Source organism: Hyperolius riggenbachi, chromosome 6 (genome assembly GCF_040937935.1).
Source record: "Hyperolius riggenbachi isolate aHypRig1 chromosome 6, aHypRig1.pri, whole genome shotgun sequence".
Lineage (NCBI taxonomy): Eukaryota > Metazoa > Chordata > Amphibia > Anura > Hyperoliidae > Hyperolius > Hyperolius riggenbachi.
The window spans coordinates 56051024-56071440 of NC_090651.1; the positions used below are offsets into that span (position 1 = coordinate 56051024).

At 48.1% G+C, this 20417-nt stretch overlaps 1 protein-coding gene across 3 annotated transcripts in view; it reads right to left on the bottom strand.

Moving 5' to 3' along the window:
• The window catches only part of UBE2U (ubiquitin conjugating enzyme E2 U), an 85806-nt gene that overhangs the window by 15778 nt on the left and 49611 nt on the right, over positions 1–20417 (bottom strand). For all 3 annotated transcript variants that reach the window (XR_011021951.1, XM_068239312.1, XM_068239310.1), the window contains exons 8-9: positions 19991–20057; positions 5719–5807 (exon numbers count right to left, since the gene is read on the bottom strand). Coding sequence is in view for 2 of the 3 variants with exons in the window: in XM_068239312.1 (XP_068095413.1) it covers positions 5719–5807; positions 19991–20057 (156 nt within the window). In the remaining variant the exon portion in view is untranslated. The remainder of the gene's footprint in view (positions 1–5718; positions 5808–19990; positions 20058–20417) is intronic.

Genomic DNA, 20417 nt, shown 5'->3' on the forward strand with positions numbered 1-20417 from the left:
GTGACAATCGCTGCACGCTATGTCATAGCATGCCACAGACTGAGAGGCGGAATCCACAGAGACAGTTACTGCACACTATGTCACAGCATGCCACAGACTGAGAGGCGGAAAGTACACTGACAATCGCTGCACGCCATGTCACAGCATGCCGCAGACTTCACTCAGAGGATGAGAGAAAACTCTGCACTCTACACAGCATGCCACAGACTGAGAGGCGGAATCCACAGTGACAATCGCTGCACGCTATGTCACAGCATGCCACAGACTGAAAGGAGGAATCCACAGTGACAATCGCTGCACGCTATGTCACAGCATGCCACAGACTGAGAGGAGGACTCGACAGTGACAATCGCTGCACGGTATGTCACAGCATGGCACAGACTGAGAGGAGGAATCCACAGAGACAGTCGCTGCACGCTATGTCACAGTATGCCACTGTGAGAAAATGCGGAAAAGCCGCCGCGTGTACTGACAGCAAGGCGGCTGATTCTGTGTCCAACGCAGCGGTCTGCATGCGGAAGCGTGCATCTAGTGACATGGCAGAACGCGGATAAGCCGACGCATGTAACGACAGTAAGGCGTCTGGTTCCGCGTCCAGCGCGGCGGGTTGCACGCAGGAGCGTGTAGCTAGTGTGGCTGAGCCTGTTAGTTCACACAGGTTTACAAAAAGGCAGAACTTTTATGATGGCCAAGGAGGGATCAGCTGACCAGGCCGGTCAGCTGACCTCAGAGCTGGTGGCCATTGGTTGATCACTTCGGGGTGGCGCCAGAAAGCAATGCACTATATATGCTTACTGCTGGCCACTCTCAGGTGGTCTGCCGATGCGATCACTACGTGGAAGCACTCAGACCTTAGTCAGATCCAACAGTGTGTTTGAACCAGGAGGACCTGGGAATTCACACTGAGCCAGATTACTTGTGTTATCATTCTGTTATACTTCAGACTAGTTCCAGGGTGTAGAGACCACGGACCTCACACCCAAGACTAGGGAACTTGCATTATCATTCTGTTATACTTCAGACTAGTTCCAGGGTGTAGAGACCACGGACCTCACACCCAAGACTAGGGAACTTGCATTATCATTCTGTTATACTTCAGACTAGTTCCAGGGTGTAGAGACCACGGACCTCACACCCAAGACTAGGGAACTTGTATTATCGTTCTGTTATTCATCAGACTAGTTCCAGGGTGTAGAGACCACGGACCTCACACCCAAGACTAGGCATTGTTTGTTATTTGTTATGGCCTGTTGCTTTCCTGACTATCCCTCTGCTTTCTGATTCGGTACCACGCATATCTGATATCTCGTTGCCAAACCCTGCCTGACTTGGATACCGAATCAGCCTTCTGTCTTTGTACTTTATCTGTCTGTGTGTTGCCGACCTGGCTTGCCCGACCTCGAGAGCTATCTCTTTCCATTTAAGAGATAGTCTCCAAGATCAGTCAGTGACATCCACCTTCAGGTGTCACTCACTCTCTGGTCCTTCCTACCTTCAGCCTGACTCCACCCCTTGGAGAGTCTCAGGCTGCTGGAAGGTTTCTGTACCCTCCATAGCAGTATCTTCTGTACTGCTTAGGGTCACCTGTTCATCAGGTGGGTTGCTCAAAGTCATACTGTTACACCAAACACTCACCATATATATCTAGAGGTGTCCAGAGGTTAGCGCTATATCTGTATTATTGGTGATTCTGCAGATCATCCATAATCAGGTATAGATCTGTATTCTTGGTGATACTGCAGATCACCAATAATCAGATTCTCTCTGTGTGTTGACACCGATCGTTACAGTCACAGACTGAGAGGCGGAATCCACAGTGACAATCGCTGCACACTACGTCACAGCATACCAGAGTTTTTGAAGAGCATGAACTGTATACCTAAAAAACGTCCACAGATTGCTTATCTATTATACCTCTATTTCACCCCTGACTCCCAGAATTCAGCCCCTCTTATGTCCCCCATTTCCCCTTGTGTTGGCAATGCCTGAATGTATGTATGTATGAGATAAAGAGTTATTTGTAACAACAGGGTCTCTGCTGCGGAGCAGTGCTTTTCAGCGCTGCTAGATTTGGGCGCAGCCAGCGCCTCCATAGACTACAATAGGAATCACTCCTATTGCAGCGCTCAGTGAGTAACGTCGGCTCCGTCAGAAGACGGAACCGAGGTTGCTTAAAAAACACAATAATTCGGCCTCCAGCAATCGCTGGAAGCCGAATTATTTCATTCCCCCACTATCCATGGCGGCCTGGAGGGGGAATAGTAATTAAAACGGCCCGGACTTGTGCAGAAGCAGGATCAGCTATATACCGCTGTATCCTGCGCCCAAGTCTACCGGCGCCGATTTCAAATGTACTCTCTCTGCTGGTCACATAGAATACACACTATACAAATAATATAGCAAAGTTCCCATTATCCGGAACTCAGGCAAACAGAAGTCTCAGCTAACCAGCGTGTCTGATAGATAACAGGGAACTTTTTGGGGGGCTTTTTTTTCGGGGTGTTGGCAGGCTGTAAAATACTTGCTGGGTACTGGGAAATCTGCTGTATTATAACAGCCTTTGAGATACAGAACTGCGGGTACAATGTTTTGTCTACTCTTCCAAAACTTTGAGGTTACAGAGATAACTGTTAAAGAGAGTCTGAAGCGAGAATAGATCTCGCTTCAGACCTCATAGCTAGCAGGGGCATGTGTGCCCCTGCTAAAACGCCGCTATAGCGCGGCTTAACGGGGGTCCCTGTCCCCCCAAACCCCCTCCGTGCAGCGGGGGAGCGCTTCCTGGTTGGGGCAGGGCTAACCGCCGCAGCCCTGCCCCATGCGCGTCTGTCAGACGCGTATCTCCGCCTCTCCCCCGCCCCTCTCAGTCTTCCTTCACTGAGAGGGGCGGGGGAGAGTCGGCGATGCGCGTCTGATAGACGCGCTGTAAGGCAGGGCTGCAGCCGTTAGCCCTGCCTCCAGGAAGACAATCCCCACGACCAACTTGCCGACCATCTTTTGCGGGGGGTGGGTTGGGGGTGAAGGGACCCCCGTTTAGCCGCGGGATAGCGGCGTTTTAGCAGGGGCACACGTGCCCCTGCTATATATAAGACCTGAAGCGAGATTTAGTCTCGCTTCAGTGTCTCTTTAAGATTGTGGTTATGGTACTAGCAGGGCCGGTTCTAGTAACAGTGGGGCCCCAGGGCAAAATTAACCCTGAGGCCCTCCAACAGACACCACCCCACCAATAAGCAGCATTAGGGGCCCATTGTAGCAGCCAAATTTTCTTTCCTGGGCCCTTTGGCAGTGTAGTATCTCACCTGCCCACTAGCACAGGTGAGACATTACTCTTCCAAAGACTCTGCAGAGGCCCCTGGGAGGAACAATTAAGGGAGGAGACACCTTGGGGGCTGCTACAAGCTCTGGGGCCCTGGGGCGATTGCCCCCTTTGCCTCTATGGTAGCACCGGCCCTGGGTACTAGCAAAAAAAGAATCAGAAGTCACTTTTGCCGACTTCTATTTAAAATGTAAAGCTTTGGGGCTGTCATTTGGTTCCTGCACCACTTGCAAGTGAACCAGCAGCTTGGAACAAGCTTACAAGAGATGCATTAAACCATAACTTTTTGAGATGAGAAAGAGGGACACTTAAGCCACGCCCCTGGTCACGCGGCACGCCCCATCACACCCCTAGTCACGCATACCATAAAACTGTCATAAGAAAAATGTTGTTTTATAATTCAAACCACACTGATCCTTTCTATCCTGGTTCATTTTCCTTCATATTAACATTTTAAAATGAGTAGTATATCAATTTAAAGGATGGGAATAAAGTTTAGAGTCAAGCAAACACATTTTATAGTAGAGAAATATATATATTTACATTGAAAGAGGGACAAAGGGACCAGGCTCCCAAAGAGGGACAGTCCCTCCAAAAGAGGGACAGTTGGGAGCTATGATTAAACATTTTATTTTGACTGCACTGTGTGAGTTACCAGCCGGTCGGAGCTGGAGGAAAATACCAAACACTTTTACTCCATTTACGGAATGCTTTACATTTTATTAATTGCAATTTCTTGACATTTTTTGATGAATTTACCGCACAAGTCAGGTAATTTTGCTTTTCAGTGTGGTAATAGGTTTAGTGAATTGGTATTTGGTAAGGTGATCATCAGCTGTTTTCTGCATTACCGAATGCCGTAATGCTCAGTGAATTGAGGCATATGTGTATTGCTGAGAGTAAACCAGTTCTGCCAGTGGCGTAGCTAGAGACAGAGGCGTATCTAGAGGGGTGCAGGCATGGCTTGTGCCATGGGCGCCACAGCACCATGGGCGCCATGGCTGCCTTCTTCTCCCTCATGCTTCAGCACCATACTGAAGGATTCCACTCAGGCATTTGTACCTGAGAGACATCTCTCACTACCTATACTGGGAGTGTTTACTTATACTGGGGGGCACCTGCCAAATCTATACTGAGGGGGTTACTTATACTGACTACTGAGGGGAACCTCATTAACTATACTGAGGGACTACTTATACTGGGGGGATACCTCTTACCACTTATGCTAAAGAAGGACACTTATACTGGGGAGGCATCTCTAACTACATATACTGGGTGGGCAATGTAAACATGGGTCTACTTATACTGGGTGAACTACCTCTGGCTACCTATACTAGGGTGCTACCTCTGGTTACCTTTACTTGGGGGTTAACTCTAGCAGCCTATACTGGGGAGACTTGTATCATTGCAAGAAAATAAGCTGTTATTATGGGACAAGGTGGTTTGATGGGGTAAGGGGGGGCGTAATTTCAGTGTTTGCCATAGGCGCTATGTCACCCAGATACGCCCCTGGCTAGAGATCATGGGGCCCCATAGCAAAACTTTCATGGGGCCCTCAGATATAGGCTAAATCAATGCCACCTGTCCCTACTCTATAGATATTAGCTAACTGGGCAATTTACATTCTCATGCTATCCACACTACACATAGTTCATGGGCACTGAGACAAATTCAGAGGGTAGAGAAACACGCGATCGTCATCATGGCGACGGGGGAAGCCCTAAAGGAAATCCCGTTCAGAACGCGATTTCCTTACGAGGGTACGTGCCGGCGGCGATCGTATCGTAAGGTACGGACGGACGCCGCAGGGAGGGGGGCATCATGTAGCTAGCGCTAGGCTAGCTACATGATTTAAAAAATAAAATTAAAAAAAAACTGCTGTGCCGCCACCCTGTCGCATTTAATAGAACGCCAGGGTGGTTAATGTGAATTAAAAAAAAATTACATGAATAGTTATCTTAGGAACTAAACTTTTTAAATATGTAAGAGGTTACATTACTGTTATTTTTAAAATCATGGGCTTGTAAATAGTGATGGACGCAAAACAGAAAACCTTTATTTCCAAATAAAATATTGGCGCCATACATTGGGATATTTTTTTTCAAATCTTCTTCTTATTTTCCCGTTAAAAAACATTTTAGAGTAAAATAATTCTTGACATAATGTACCACCCAAAGAAAGCCTAATTGGTGGCGAAAAAAACAAGACATAGTTATTTTCATTGTGATAAGTAGTGATAAAGTTATAGGTGAATGAATGGAAGAAGCGCTGACAGGTAAAAATTGCTCTGGTGCTCAAGGGGTAAAACCCTCTCAGTTGTGAAGTGGTTAAGTACCCACTGGGCCCCCTCTGCTATGGCTATTGCTACGCCCCTGAGTTCTGCCCTCAATCTCTACTAATCTTACTTGCTGATTTTCCATCTTGGGGTGCAGCTGATGTGCCAATTTCTCTCCAACTTTTGTGGTAATCTTCAAACGAAATTGCCTTTATTTTCCTGCACAGAAGAATGACGAGTTTTAATAACGTAAAAAACAGCTAATTTTCTATCAACGTTATCAACATTGAAAGCTAATTAGTCTGATTGGTGGAAGCCAACAACAGAATAATGCCCGCTAAGGGTGCATTACATACACACATCCATGGCCATCTATTGGCTAATTTTACCTCTTTCATGCAGTATGAGGGCCAATGGATTTTGAATACTATGAACATATTGTGTAGGTAAGCTCTCATATAGCATGGAAGTGCAGTGGCGTAACTAAGAAGCTTGGGGCCCCAGTGCAAGATTATCATGGGGCCCCAAACACTCTATTGATATGGTGTCTCAAATTCTATCAATGACAGCTGCAGTGTCAGAAAGGTGTATTTAGAGTAAGGTGTTCATTACCAGCATTGCACCAATAAAAAGCTAGTGGGACCCTCTAGTCCATGGGTCATAACCTCTGCATCCCCTATTGGATATAATTGTGACCACAAGGGTCTTGATTCAATAAACCTTTCTCTCGAATTTTCAGTGAGATATTTTTTCTCATGCTTACTTACAAAGTATCAGCACCTGGCAAGTGAAAAATATCAGCTTATTTGGAGTACTTTTTTTTTTTCTGCTGGGACAAACATGGCAGGCAGCATCATTTCCGTCTCTATTCGGAATCCCACTTGACTCATGTTTCAATAACATCAAACTGCAGTGCTTGGATGCCACCTAGTGGTGATTTATTATGTCACAGATAAGGATAATCAATAGGATGCAAATAATTTCTTCTTGCCCTAAAGAGACACTGAAGCGAAAAAAAATATATGATATAATGAATTGGTTGTGTACTATGAATAATTTCTAGAAGATTAGCAGCAAAGAAAATATTCTCATACTTTTATTTTCAGGTATATAGTGTTTTTTCTAACATTGCATTATTCTATAATATGTGCAGATTACACAACACTCAGCATTCAAAATGATTCTTTCAGAGCAGTCTGTGAAGTAATGACCTCTCCTCTAGCAGAGAAAAAGTAAACAATTTACTTACAGTTGAGATAATAAAAGTCAGATAACAGCCCTCTCCACGACTAACTTAAGGTAGCCATACACTGGTCGATTTGCCATCAGATTCGACCAACAGATAGATCCCTCTCTGATCGAATCTGTATGGCTACCTTTACTGCAAACAGATTGTGAACCGATTTCAGCCTGAAACCGTTCACAATCTGTTGTTGTGGTGGTGGTGTTGCTGCTGCCGCCGCTCCCCCCGCCCGCATACATTACCTGCTCCGCTGGCGCGACTCCAGTCCCCAGGTCACCGCTGCTCTGTCTGCGCTCTGGTCTCCAGGTCCGGCATGCTTTGCTTCTTCCTGCCCGGCAGGAAGTTTAACCAGTAGAGCGCCCTCTACTGGTTAATCTTCCTGCCGAGCAGGAGGAACTGAAGCATGCCAGAGACCAGCGCGGACACGGAGCAGCGGTGACCGGGGGTAGTCGCGCCGGCGGAGCAGGTAATGTATTGCCGCTCCATTGCGTCGGTCGTTGGGCAATCGAACGCCGCTAGCGACGCGCTCCCTACCCGCGGGCGATCAACGGTAATTTTCCGCACGGAGCGATCGACGGGATCGGACGAAATGGATCGAAATTCGGCGTGTAGCGCGAACGATTGGCAGCAGATTCGATCCCAGTGATCGAATCTGCTGTCGAAACGGCGGCAAATCGGGCCAGTGTATGGCCAGCTTTAGTCCTAGAGCTTAATGGCTTGTTTGCATAGAGATGACAACTGGAGTTTCTCAACTCTTCCTGTACTGGAAACAATTAGACTGATGTATCTGATCTTAATGTTTTATTCCTTAGCTGTGCTACACATACAAATCATAATATCATACTTTTCTTTTCGCTTCAGTGTCTCTTTAAAATCTTATGTAAATGTTATGCATTATAATGTATAATACAAATAAATAGTACATAGTAAATAGTACATAGACCTCTGTAGAGCAATTCACACAGCAAGGAACCAATACAAAGAGTGCGGGTTTAACAGGTCGGTGGTAAATCCAACACCTCAAGATTTATAAAATGTAGCTTTTATTAATCATCATCTTAAAGAGAACCAGAGACGAAGCACCCTCATGTATTTGACCATATATATCAATGGGAACATGACAGTAAACACCTACTCTGCTCTTTGTTTCATTCCTCTCTGCTAAATCTGCCTGTTATCAGCTGTGATAAGAATCCCAGACTGAGTATTCAGTCTAGCTTTGCCTGGAATGATTATAGCTGAGTTATTATAGCAGAGCCACAAGGGGGCAGGCTTGGGCTTGAAAAGACATTACAGAAGACAGACTCAGCTATAATCATTCCGTGGCAAAGCTAGACTGAATGCTCAGTTGGGGATTCTTATCACAGCTGATAACAGGCAGATTAAGCAGAGGATAATGAAACAAGGAGCAGAGTAGGTGTTTACTGTCATGTTCCCACCAATATATATATGGTAAAATACATGAGGGTGCTTCGTCTCTGGTTCTCTTTAAAGTGTATCTGAAATGGAGACTTATGTATAAAATATACAAAATATACATACCTGGCGATTCCGCCAGCCCCCTTCAGGCTTATTGCTCCAACGCTGTCCTCCTTCACTTTCTCATTTGCCTAAAACTGGCCCCGGTAAGTTGTCCAGTCGGGGTTAGTCGGCGCAGCCACAGTCCAGCCATGCGTGCTTCCCTGTCTCACTCCCATTGCCAGGAGCGTTCTGCACCTGCGCAGTACCACGCAGAACACTCCCAGCGGCGGGAGCGAGACATGAGAGCATGCGTGGCCAGGCTGCGCATTGCGCAGTAGGCCCTTGACCAGAGAACTTTCCGGGGCCGATTGCGGACGAAAAGAGGAAGTGAAGGAGGACGACGTGGGAGCGATAAGCCTGGAGGGGGCTGGAGGAAGACCCAGGTATGTACAGCGCTGCCCATAATTATTCATACTCATACCCCTGGCAAATTTTGACTTATGCGAAATGACATGGGTGTCTCCCAAAAGATAATAAGACGATGTACAAGAGGAATTATTGTGTCCCCCTCCCCCCCCCCCCCCCAAAAAAAAAAAAATTCTCAGCTTTTTCATTACATTTGAGCAAAGAGTGTCCAGTCCAAAATGATTCATTCCCTTCACAAACTGTCACAGTCTGTGGGAAAATCCAAAGTTCTATACCATTCCAAATAGTCCAAGCTGTTCTAAAGCATCTAATTACCCTGATTAATTGGGAACAGCTCTTTTAATCAACTCAACGGTTAAAAACAGAAGCTCTCTGCAGTTGGTTTGTGGACAGTCATGGCTAAGATAAAGGAGCTCGGTGAGGACTTGCGGCTGTACATTGTGGCTGCTCACAAGTCAGGAAAGGGCTACAAGGCCATTTCTAAACGGTTTCAAATTCACAGGGCAAAGTATTATTTAAAAAAATACAATATGTTCCGCAATGTGGAAAATCTCAGAGGATGTTGTCGGAAGCCAAAAGTGACACTTGCGCTGGCCAGGAGGCTAGTGAGAGAGGTGAAAAAGAATCCAAGGATCACCATAAAGGCCATCCTGGTGAATCTGGGCTCTGCTGGTAACAATGTTTCAAGGCAGACAATCCAACGGACACTGCACACTGCTGGGTTCCACAGATGCAGGCCAAGGAGGACGCCACTTCTCCAGATAAGGCACACAAAAGCTTGCTTGGCCTTTGCAAATGCTCATCTGGACAAAGAAGAAGACTTCTGGTTTTCTGTGTTATGGACAGATTAAACAAAAATTGAATTGTTTGGTAACAATGATGTTTCCTTCATTTGGTGTAAAAAAGGAGAAGCCTTCAACCCAAAGAACACTGTCCCCACTGTCAAACGTGGTGGTGGGAACCTAATGCTTTGGGTGTGTTCTTCAGCCAATGGACAGGGAACCTAATCACAGTAAATGGCACCATGAAAAAAGAGCAATGCATGAGATTTCTCAGCAACAACATCAGGCACCAGTGGACATAACAGCATGACAATGACCCAAAACGCACAGCAAAAATTGTGAAGAAATGGTTTGCAGACAACAACATTCACGTTTTGAAGTGTCCCAGCCAGAGTCCTGACTTGATTCCAATTGAGAATCTGTGGAGGGAGCTAACGATCAGGGTGATGGCAAGAATAAACTCCAACCTGAAAGATTTGGAGCTCATTGCTAAAGATGAATGGGCAAAAATGCCTGTGGAGACCTACAAAAAGCTGGTCTGCAATTATAGGAAGCGTTTAATTGCTGTAATAGCCAATAAAGGCTTTTCTATTAATTATTGAGAAGGGTATGAATAATTTTGGATTGGAGACGTTTTGCTCAAATGTAAATAAAAGCTGAGAAATGTGTTTTTCCCCCCACAATAATGCCTCTTGTACAATGTCTTATTCTCTTTTTTCACCTATGTCATTTCCTGTCAAAAAATTACTTGCTGGTAGAATAAAAGTAACTTTAAGTCAACATTTGCCAGGGGTATGAATACTTATGGGCAGCATTGTATATTTTATATATTTTATATATAAGTCCACATTGTTAGTGTCAGGCGTTATTAAGAGCCTAAAAGATCTGGGGCACCAAGTAGAAAGTTAGAGTCCGGCATGTGCCGCGGCAAAAAAATGGGCGTGGCCATGACATAATGATGGGGAAAATGGGCATGGACAGGAAGTGGGTGTAGCCAACTTTAATGTAACAGTGTAAATGCTGGGATGTGTAGAAGAGAGAGCAGACTGGCACTAGAGACCAACCGAAGCTGTTGCTGGGTCACCGGATTATGTATTGCATGCCTGATTGTGCACTCAGAGCAGTAGAGCAGAATCTTTAAAAAAAAAAAAAAGACAGATGAGGCACTAATCGATACAGAAAAAAAATACCTTTAATCCACGGTGAAGGTCACAGCGGGGTGCACAGTGGGGGTGAGGGAGGCCTGACAGCTGTTTCACTTTACAAAAAAGCTTCCTCAGAGGCCAGTAGGATGAGCTATCCTCATCCTACTGGCCTCTGAGGAAGCTTTTTTGTAAAGCGATTAGTGCCTCATCTGCCCTTTTTTTTTAAAGTGTAAATGCTGGGTGCTGGTGGGGTGGGTGGTTGAGTAAAACTTTGGGTGCTGGTGGGATGGGTGGGAGGGTTAAATGCTGATTGCTGGCTGGTTAAGTTGAAGGGTTACACACTGGGTATTGGCCATGGTGGGTGGGAGGGAAGGGATGGTGGCACTCGGTTGCTGGCTAGGGATGGTGAAAACATACCATTACATATATGCACACACACACACACAACATACACCCATGCTGTACATACCCACACAGCACATAAACGCACTGCACACACAATCTACACACACACACACACACACACACACTGCATACACACATGCTGTACATACCCACACAGCACACAAACATATTGTACATACAATCTATGCATACACACACATGCACTATACATGTAATCTATGCAAACACATAGGGCCTGATTCACAAAGCGGTGCTAACAGTTAGCCCGCTGTAGGACCTCATGTAGTCAGCCACCATGCGGGTCAGGCACTGGCTGTGACCGGAGGAGGATGCTGCATGCACCTCCTCTCTAGTCACTGCTGGAGCCTCTACAGTCCTGTAGAGCTCGTTGCTGAGAGACAGCAGGTCTGTAGGGCGCTTGCTGCTGGATGCAGGCACCTGCTGCTGCCTCTGTGCTGGCTGGACAGTGGGGGTGGAAGGCTGGGGGAAGGCTTCCTCCAAGCGCTCAACAAGGGCCTGCTGCAAGCTCCTTATTTGTTGCGCTGGGTCTCCTCCTGCAGGAGGCAGGAACTGGCTCAACTTCCCCTTGAGGCGCGGGTCCAACATCATGCTGATCCAGATGTCCTCCCTCTGCTTCATCTGGATCACCCTGGGGTCCTTGCGCAGGCACGTCAGCATGTGCGCTGCCATTGGGAAGAGGCGGGCCACGTCTGCTGGCACATCGACGGCAGTGCTGTCCTCATCCTCCTCCTCTGCCGCCTCATCCTCTCTCCACCCCCGCACCAACTCAGCTGCACTGTGCTGATCCCCCTCATCAGCAGCAAGGTCAGGGACCTCCACCAAGTCCTCCTCCTCCTCCCCCTCAGAGGTGGACTGTGCAGCTGCATGCCGCTCCTGCTGGGCCAAGGCTGCCGCTCCCTGTTCCAGCAAAGCATTGAGGGCCCTGTTCAGCAGACAAACCAGGGGCACCCACTCGCACACCATAGCATGGTCCCTGCTCACCATGTTGGTGGCCTGCAGAAAGGGAGCCAGCACTAAGCACACCTGCTGCATGTGCCCCCAGTCGTCATCGGGGACGATGGACGGGATGTTGCTGGTCTTGTCCCTTTTCTGAGCGGCGGACACAGTGGCCAGGGCAAGGTACTGGTTGACAGCGTGCTTCTGTTCAACCAGACGCTCCAACATCGCCAGGGTGGAGTTCCAGCGAGTTAGAACGTCAAGGATCAGCCGATGGCGTGGCAGCTCCAGCTCCTTTTGCACGTCTTCCAGGCTCGCACAGGCTGCAGCCGAGCGCCGGAAGTGACGCACAACATTCCTTGCCGTTTCCAGCAGTTCGCCCATCCCTTGTTAGGTGCGCAAGAACTTCTGCACCACCAGGTTCAGCACGTGGGCAACATAGGGGATGTGGGTCAGGTTTCCCCTGTCGATGGCGGCAACCAGATTGGCCCCATTGTCGGCCACCACCTCTCCAACTCTGAGGCCTCTGGTTGTCAGCCAAATCCTCTCCTGCTCCTGGAGTTTGGCCAACACATGGGTTGCCGTCAGTTTGGTCTTCCCAAGGCTGACCAACTGCAGCAGCGCTTGGCAGTGGCGTGGCTTCACGCTGCTGCTGAGGCGGGGGGCTTGGCCAGGTGTGCCGGAGGATGGCAGAGGATCGGAGGAACCTGCTGCAGTTCCCCTGACCCTGCGGGGTGGCACCACCCACTGTGTTGCTGCTGCTGTGCCTGCTGCTGCTCTCCCATCCTCACCCCCTTCCACCAAGCTGACCGAGTGGACAGTGAAGGTAGCGGCCTGTCCCGAAGCGGCTGCTCCAGGAGTCCATGGTGATGTGGACCCTTTCACCAACCGCGTGCTCCAGCCCTCGCTCCACATTGGCCATGACAAAGCGGTGCAGTGCAGGCATGACCTGGCGGGCGAAGAAGTGTCTGCTGGGGAGCTGCCAGTCTGGGGCTGCACAAGCAAGCAGCGCACGCATGTCTCTTCCCTCCTGCACGAGCGTGTACGGCACATGGCCCGTGCCAGCAAGCCGTTCAGCTGACGCACGCGACGGCTGCTGGGAGGCAGAGCCCTAACCACCCCCTGGAAGGACTCGCTCAAAAGGCTCTGGCGTTGCCTTTTGCTAGCACGGGAACCAGCGGAGATAGCAGAGGAGGCCACTGAGGACTGGCTGCCAGAACAGGCCTCAGTGTCGGCGGCAGGAGTTGCAGAGGGGGGGAGGAGCAGTGCGTTTCCTCACTCCTGCTGGTGCTGCTGGAGGAGCAGGAGGGCGGGTGGCTGCTGTTGCTGCTGCTGTTGCTGAAGGCTGTGCAGTGATGGGTGTGGTGCCACTGCCAGCACCAGATGCCTTCAGCCTCTGGAACTCCTCATGCTGGTGGTAATGTTTAGCAGCAAGATGGTTGATGAGAGAGCTGGTGCTGAACTTTAAGGGGTCTGCACCTCTGCTCAACTTCCGCTGACAGTGGTTGCAAGTGGCGTACTTGCTGTCAACTGTGGGCATGGTGAAAAATTGCCAGATTGGTGACAAGAAAAGCCCCCTACGGCCTGGAGCCGCTGCTGCCTGTCTCCCTGTGGTGGTTGGGGGGGGGGGGGGGGTGGAGGGCTTGGGTGCGGCTGGTGGTGGTACTGGCAGATGCTGCTGCTGCTGCTGCTGCTGCTGAGCCTGAGACACCAGCAGGCTGTGGGACCTGCCTACTGCTGCCAATGCTTGCAATGATGCGCCTCCTTGCAAGGCCCACAAGTGCATCCTCCTCCTCCTCCTCCTCCTCAGGTGCTGGTGGTGGCGGCACCCAGTCTTTGTCTGTCACCACGTCATCATCATCATCCTCCCCCTCCTGAAACATGTCCTGCTGGGATGATGACCCCCCAAACTCCTCTCCTGATGCATGGATGGGCTGCTTGACTGTCGCCACAGTCTTGCTGTCCAATCCCTCATCCCCCAAAGTGCCCATCAACATCTCCTCCTCCAAATCGCCAACAACAGCAGACAATTGACTCATGATGCCTGGGGTCAAAAGACTGCTGAATGACAGATCGCCAACTGACGGTGAACTGGCCTCCTCCCCAGGCCCTGCTGGGCGGCTGCTGCGAACAGGGGTGGTGGTGGTGGTGGTGGTGGTGAGGGTGGAGGCCTCGGATGCAGAGCTGATGGCGGGCTGCTCATCCTCCGTCATCAGTTGCACCACAGTGGCTGCATCCTTTTCCTCAATGGGACGTTTCTGACCCGGCTGGAGCAAAATAGGAGCAGGTACTACACGCTGCTGCTGTGTCTCTGCAGCGTGAGTTGCTCCTGCTTGGCGACGCCCAAGGCGTCCACGGCCAGTGGCTATAGGCGGAATGTTAGCCACTGACGCAGCTGCTGCGGAACTGTGCATGGTGGCGCGGCCGCGGCTTGCCACAATGCTGCTCCCTCTCCTCCTGATTCCCTTGCTGCCCTTCCCCTTGCCCAAACCGCGCTGGCTGCCACTTCCAGACATCTTAGATGTTTTGGGCGTAAACAAAAAAGTTTTTTAAAAGGGCGGGTGAAAAAGTGGGGTACTTTAATGGAGTGGGTTGGTGGGTGAGGTGACACTAATCACTAAGTGATTAGATCGCTAAGTGATTACTAGTACAGTACAAATACAAAATACAATAATTAGTATAATCAGTAATACAATACAATAATTAGTAGAATCAGTAAGTGTGAACAGTGAACAGTGAGTGTGTCCCATAGTACACTAACTAGAAAATACAATAATCAGTAGTAATCAGATTCAGTAGAAGGAAATAGAGTGTGTGTACACTACAGACAGTGCACGCACACACACACGCAGGAGCTAGCCTATGAACAGTGACTGAGTGTCCCTCCCTAGTACAGTAAGAGCTAGAAAATACAATAATCAGATTCAGTAGTAATCAGATGATTCAGTAGAAGGGAATACTGTGTACTGTGTACACACTACAGACAGTGCACGCACACACACACACACGCAGGAGCTATGAACAGTAACAGTGAGTGTCCCTAGTACAGTATACAAAATACAATAATCAATCAGTAAGTAAAGGACAAGACAGGGTAGAATAAACAGCAGAAACACTGGTATAGAACAGAAATAAACTAACAGAGGACAGGAGGACAGCTGCCCACACAGGCAAGGCCCTGAGGCCTAAAGCTGTGTAAGCTTGCCTGCAGCAGCTGCCTGTCTCTATGTAACACACAAGCTACTAACTAAAATACAATCTCTATCTAGCTAACAACAATATAGGTGTATAGAGCAGGTGTATGTGAGCAAAAACGCTAGGTAGTTGACCACTATAGAGCACTTGCTAAGCCAAAGCACAAAGGAGCAGATCTCTCTCTGTACAAAGTCAGGCAAGGACGGAAAAACCTAACATGGCGGCCGCTATTTATAGGGTAGGGGCTGGCCAGGGTCCCCCTCTGTGATTGGCTGCCGTCAGAGGGCCTGGGAGCCCTCTGATTGGCTCTAAGGACATCAATCTGGGCTATGACGCTATTCGAGCTCGGTATTCGAGCTCGAATAGCGCTGTTTGCTCGAATAGTGAGTGTGCTATTCGAGTTCACTCGAATAGCCCATTCGAATAGCTGCAGCTATTCGAGCTCGGTATTCGAGCTCGAATAGCTGAAAAAGACCTTGAATATTTGAGCTACTTGAATATTCGAGCTCTGCTGAGCACCACTGAGTATTTCCCATTTAGTTTAGAAGTTAAACAATCTAACCACCAGGGGGCAGCATTAGTCAGAAAAATACTTTGTGACTGGTGAGTTAATCGCATCTCACAGTCTGACTTTCCATTTGTTTGCTTGGGGAAAATGTGAGTGTTTCAGAATCAATAGCTTCTGAAACTGGAGTAGCCAAAGCTCTCTAGGACATTTTCTTAATGAATAATGGGTTTGAACAGAGGAGTTGTGTGGAAAAAATGTCTTGGCTAAACAGTTTACTGAAATGTGCGGAACATTTAGTGCTCAACTCCAGGTGTGCAGATTAAAAAGCCTATGTATATATTATCCCTGGATTAGACACAATTAGACAGAATTTATTCAAATGTGCTGTAAACGTGGCCTTCTGTGATGCGGTGCATGTAAATCAGGGTGCCTTTCCAAGTAGGCCCAGAGGAGCGGCGCCGTGGTGACATCATCTGCTCTTCTCCACAAGCCTACTAGTTCCTGCCTAATGCTGGATACACACCATGCGTTTCCGCGTTCGATGCGTCTGTCGATACATATCGATTCGATTATTTCCGACATGTCCGATTCAAGCTTCGATGGATCGTTAGGTCGATTTGCCATACTTTACATGGCAATCGACCTAAAAATTATCGAAATTCGTTCGGAAATGCTCGGAAATAATCGCATTGACGCGTATCGACGGACGCATTCGACGCGGAAACGCATGATGTGTATCCAGCATTAGACTTTGCTTGAGGCACATAACAGCCTTGCAGACATTACTAGCAAGCACTTCCTAGACTACCCTCTGTGCAGTTTTTTTGTTGTTGTTGTTCTTCCATAGGGGTAAACTGGGCAATAGTCCAGGGGCCCAGAGCATGTAGGGCTTAAAAGGCATCACTCCTGGGGTCCAGAGGTGGGGTGGAGGGACAAAGGGCACCTAATACTGCTATGGGGGGCATGTTCATTTGTCCTGGGCCCCATTTCACTTAAAACCAACCCTGCTGATTGACAGCAAACTTATTGAAGGTCATCTAATTGTGAAGAAATTAAGTCAAAGGGTTAGATGGACAGGAAAGCACCTATCAACTATATAAATAGCATGGCAAAGCCCCTATTTCTACCATGAATAATTATGAGGGCCAAGCTATGAGGGCAAGCTACACCTGACTGACAAGTATTTGCATAGAGCTACAAAGCCTGTTAAAGAAACAACTGCATTTAGTTTTTTATTTTAAACAGAGTTTAGGGTTGTGTGCGGTCAAACGCTGCACCTCTTCCTCCATTTTAATGGATAGCTGCTAGGGTCCCTTCTGAAGGGATTACCTCATCGTGATTGAAGAGTCTAGTATGAAATCCTTTGCATGCAAATTATTTTGCATGCAAACATCCTCCATTAGGTGTTTAGCATCTGTCTCAGCTGTAACGAGCGCAGTTGTGTCTTTGAAGGAGTTATCAGGGATTTGTATGTAAAATAAGGGCTACTTGCCCGGGGCTTTGTCCAGCCCCAAGCTTCCAGCATGTCCCTCGCCGCAGCTCTGCGGTGAGCCGTTCGCCGCCGCTGCCTCTCGGTCCCCAGCGATGAAGTCAGGCCTGGAGGTCGGCCTGTACTGCGCCAGCACGAGCGGCGCTGTCAATCACCACCACGTGGACCGGAGCATACTGAGCAGGCGTAGAACTATTGCGCAGTACGCTTTGGTCCACGATGTGGTTTCTTGTGCAGATGCAGTACAGGCTGACCTGTACAAGCCGACCTCCAGGTCAGCCTGACGTCATCGCCGGGGACTGAGAGGCAGGGGCGGTGAACGGCTCACCGCAGATCTGCAGCGAGGGACATGCTGGAAGCTTGGGGCTGGACGAAGCCCTGGGTAAATAGCACTTATTTTACATATAAATCCCTGATAACTCCTTTAAGAGGCCTTGCAGCTCTATGCAGATAGTTGTCAGTCAGGTGCAGCTTGGTACTAGATGCACTGCCATTCCTCTCTACTGTGTACAAAACTGTAACATCTAGTTTTGTTTATTATTTTTGCTTCTGGTACACTTTAATCTATGCTTATGCAGAGAGGTGACCACTAGGCAATAGAGATAGTTACATAGTTAGTTTGATTGAAAAAAAGACATTCCTCCATCAAGTCCAACCAGATGTTCAATGAGATGCTTATAATTCAGTCTTGCAAGCACATTTCATGCAACTTGTATGCAGCTTAGAATTGGACCAGTCAGAATTGACAGGGAATGGCCACGAAATCTGCATGCAATTTGGCATTATTAGTATGTTATTGGCCATCCACACTAGACAGATATTTGTTTAACTTTATCTAGCATGCACCAAAAAAGGACAGTGGGAAGCTGATTGGCTGCTGCAAGGAACAACTCCGCCCAGGCCCGGATTTACCTCACAGGAGCCTGTAGGCATCTGTCCTGCCACCTTAGACTTCGCTCTTCATAAACCTACAACCCACCACCGAATGGCTAGTGGGCTGGCTGGCCCAGCTTCTCCTTAGATCCCTTGCCCCCTCATAGATAGCTACAGGTGGCCCTTTTAGTATTAGGTAGCCAAAAATACCCTCAATATTAAGTATCTAGAGGTGCCCCCTAAGTATTAGGTAGCTAGAGGTGCCCCTGAATGAAGCAAGATCTTATCAGTGGAATGCCAAGAGCTGCGTGAGTACCCTCTAAAGGCTCATACACATGTCCAACTTAAAGAGAAACTCAGACCAAAAATTGAACTTTATCCCAATCAGTAGCTGATACCCCCTTTTACATGAGAAATCTATTCCTTTTCACAAACAGACCATCAGGGGGTGCTGTATTACTGATATTGTGGTGAAACCCCTCCCACAAGTATACCCTCCCACAAGAAAAGTTCGAACTTTTGTGGGAAATAGCTGTTTACAGCTGTTTGCAACTGCCAAAAACCATGCGGCAGCTACATCACCTGCCAACAGTAAAATGTTCAGTGGAGTTCTTCTTTAATGCACAACCGACTGTACAACATGACTTTCAAAGTCGTGGAGAGGGCTGTTATCTGACTTTTATTATCTCAAGTGTTCCTAAACTATTTACTTTTTCTCTGCCAGAGGAGAGGTCATTAGTTCACAGACTGCTCTGAAAGAATCATTTTGAATGCGGAGTGTTGTGTAATCTGCACATATTAGAGAATGATGCAATGTTAGAAAAAACACTATATAGCTGAAAATAAAATTATGAGAATATTTTCTTTGCTGCTAATCTTCTAGTAATTATTCATAGTACACAACCAATTCACTATATCATATTTTTTTTTCCCGCTTCAGTGTCTCTTTAAATACTATGCGTGCAAGCAAAATGACAAACTGCGCAACATGTCTGCATTCAAAAGCCTCATCTACATATGTAAATGAGGCTGCGATCCGGCGGCTCGATTAGCCGCCGGATCGCCTCTTCCGCGTGCCCGGCGTGTCCCCGCTCGCTGCGCGTGCGCCGCATTCGATTCCCCGCTCGTCCCCGCCAGCGCCGCTTATCTTCCGCTCGATTCCCTGCCATTGTCTCCTCGCGGGGAGCGAGCAGGGAATCGGCGGAAGCAAGATCCGTCCTGTTGGATCTTATCAATCGAGCTGCATCAGCGGCTCTATTGATAAGGAGCATCGCGGCCGCATCTACGTGTGTAGATGCGGCTTAAAACAACAAAGTTGTTCAAAAGACTTGTACACACATTCCGACCTGCATGATAGTTGGTCAGATTGATCCACTCGTTGGATCTGGCAAACAAACTGTTATCAGCTGGTTAACTTGTTGTTTGTCAGCTGTACACACACCCAATTTATCTTTGAAAGATAGTTGGACAGAATGTTGGTATGTGTGTATGAGCCTTAATTCACACTCTCATCAGGACTCTATAGGTCCGTACACACGCCGGACTGGAGGCAACGACGGGTCCGTCGCCACCTCCCGCTGGGTGGGCGTTCCAACGACAGTCCGGCGTCTGTACGCACTGTCGGCGGACTGATACGGCTGCTTCTGAGCGATCCGCCCGACCTTATAGGTTAGGCAGGAGGGGGGCACCAGGAAAAGGGAGTGAGCCGCTTTTCCATCATCAGGCGCCTGTAGGCACGTGCCTACAATGCCATATGATAAATCCAGCGCTGCTGTTCACTTTTCCAATTTCAAGTTGTCTAATACAAAAGGATAGGAGCTTTTGGCAACGCATATAGCGTATAACTCCAATTCATTTAAGTAAATGCAGCTTTATCTTTAGGTAATAATTCTGAGAAATAAGCAGACATTAAACAGACCTCGGCGCAGGTGCGGGCTCCACTGCTGGTGTCCTTCGCACAGGCGTGTAATCTTCAAGCGCACCAGCTGCAAAAAGTCAAATATCTCTATTAGTCAGCCTTCAGAGATACATCACGGTACAACGGTTTGCTTCATCCTTCAGAGATAGGCTGTCTAGTGACCGCTGCAAGTCTGTCAGCCTTCAGAGATACAACGCGGTACAACCGCCTGCTTCATCCTTCAGAGATAGGCTGTCTAGTGACCGCTGCAAGTCCTGGGAGTTTTCTCAGTGAGGGAAATGCTGGGTTACCATGATACAGAAACTGAGCATATGTAACTAATACTATCTATCCAAGACGGCAATCAGTGTGTGACACACCAAACTTCACACAGGAAGGATTAACTGGAAATATGACTTAATGACTGGGGAATAAAATATTCATGGAT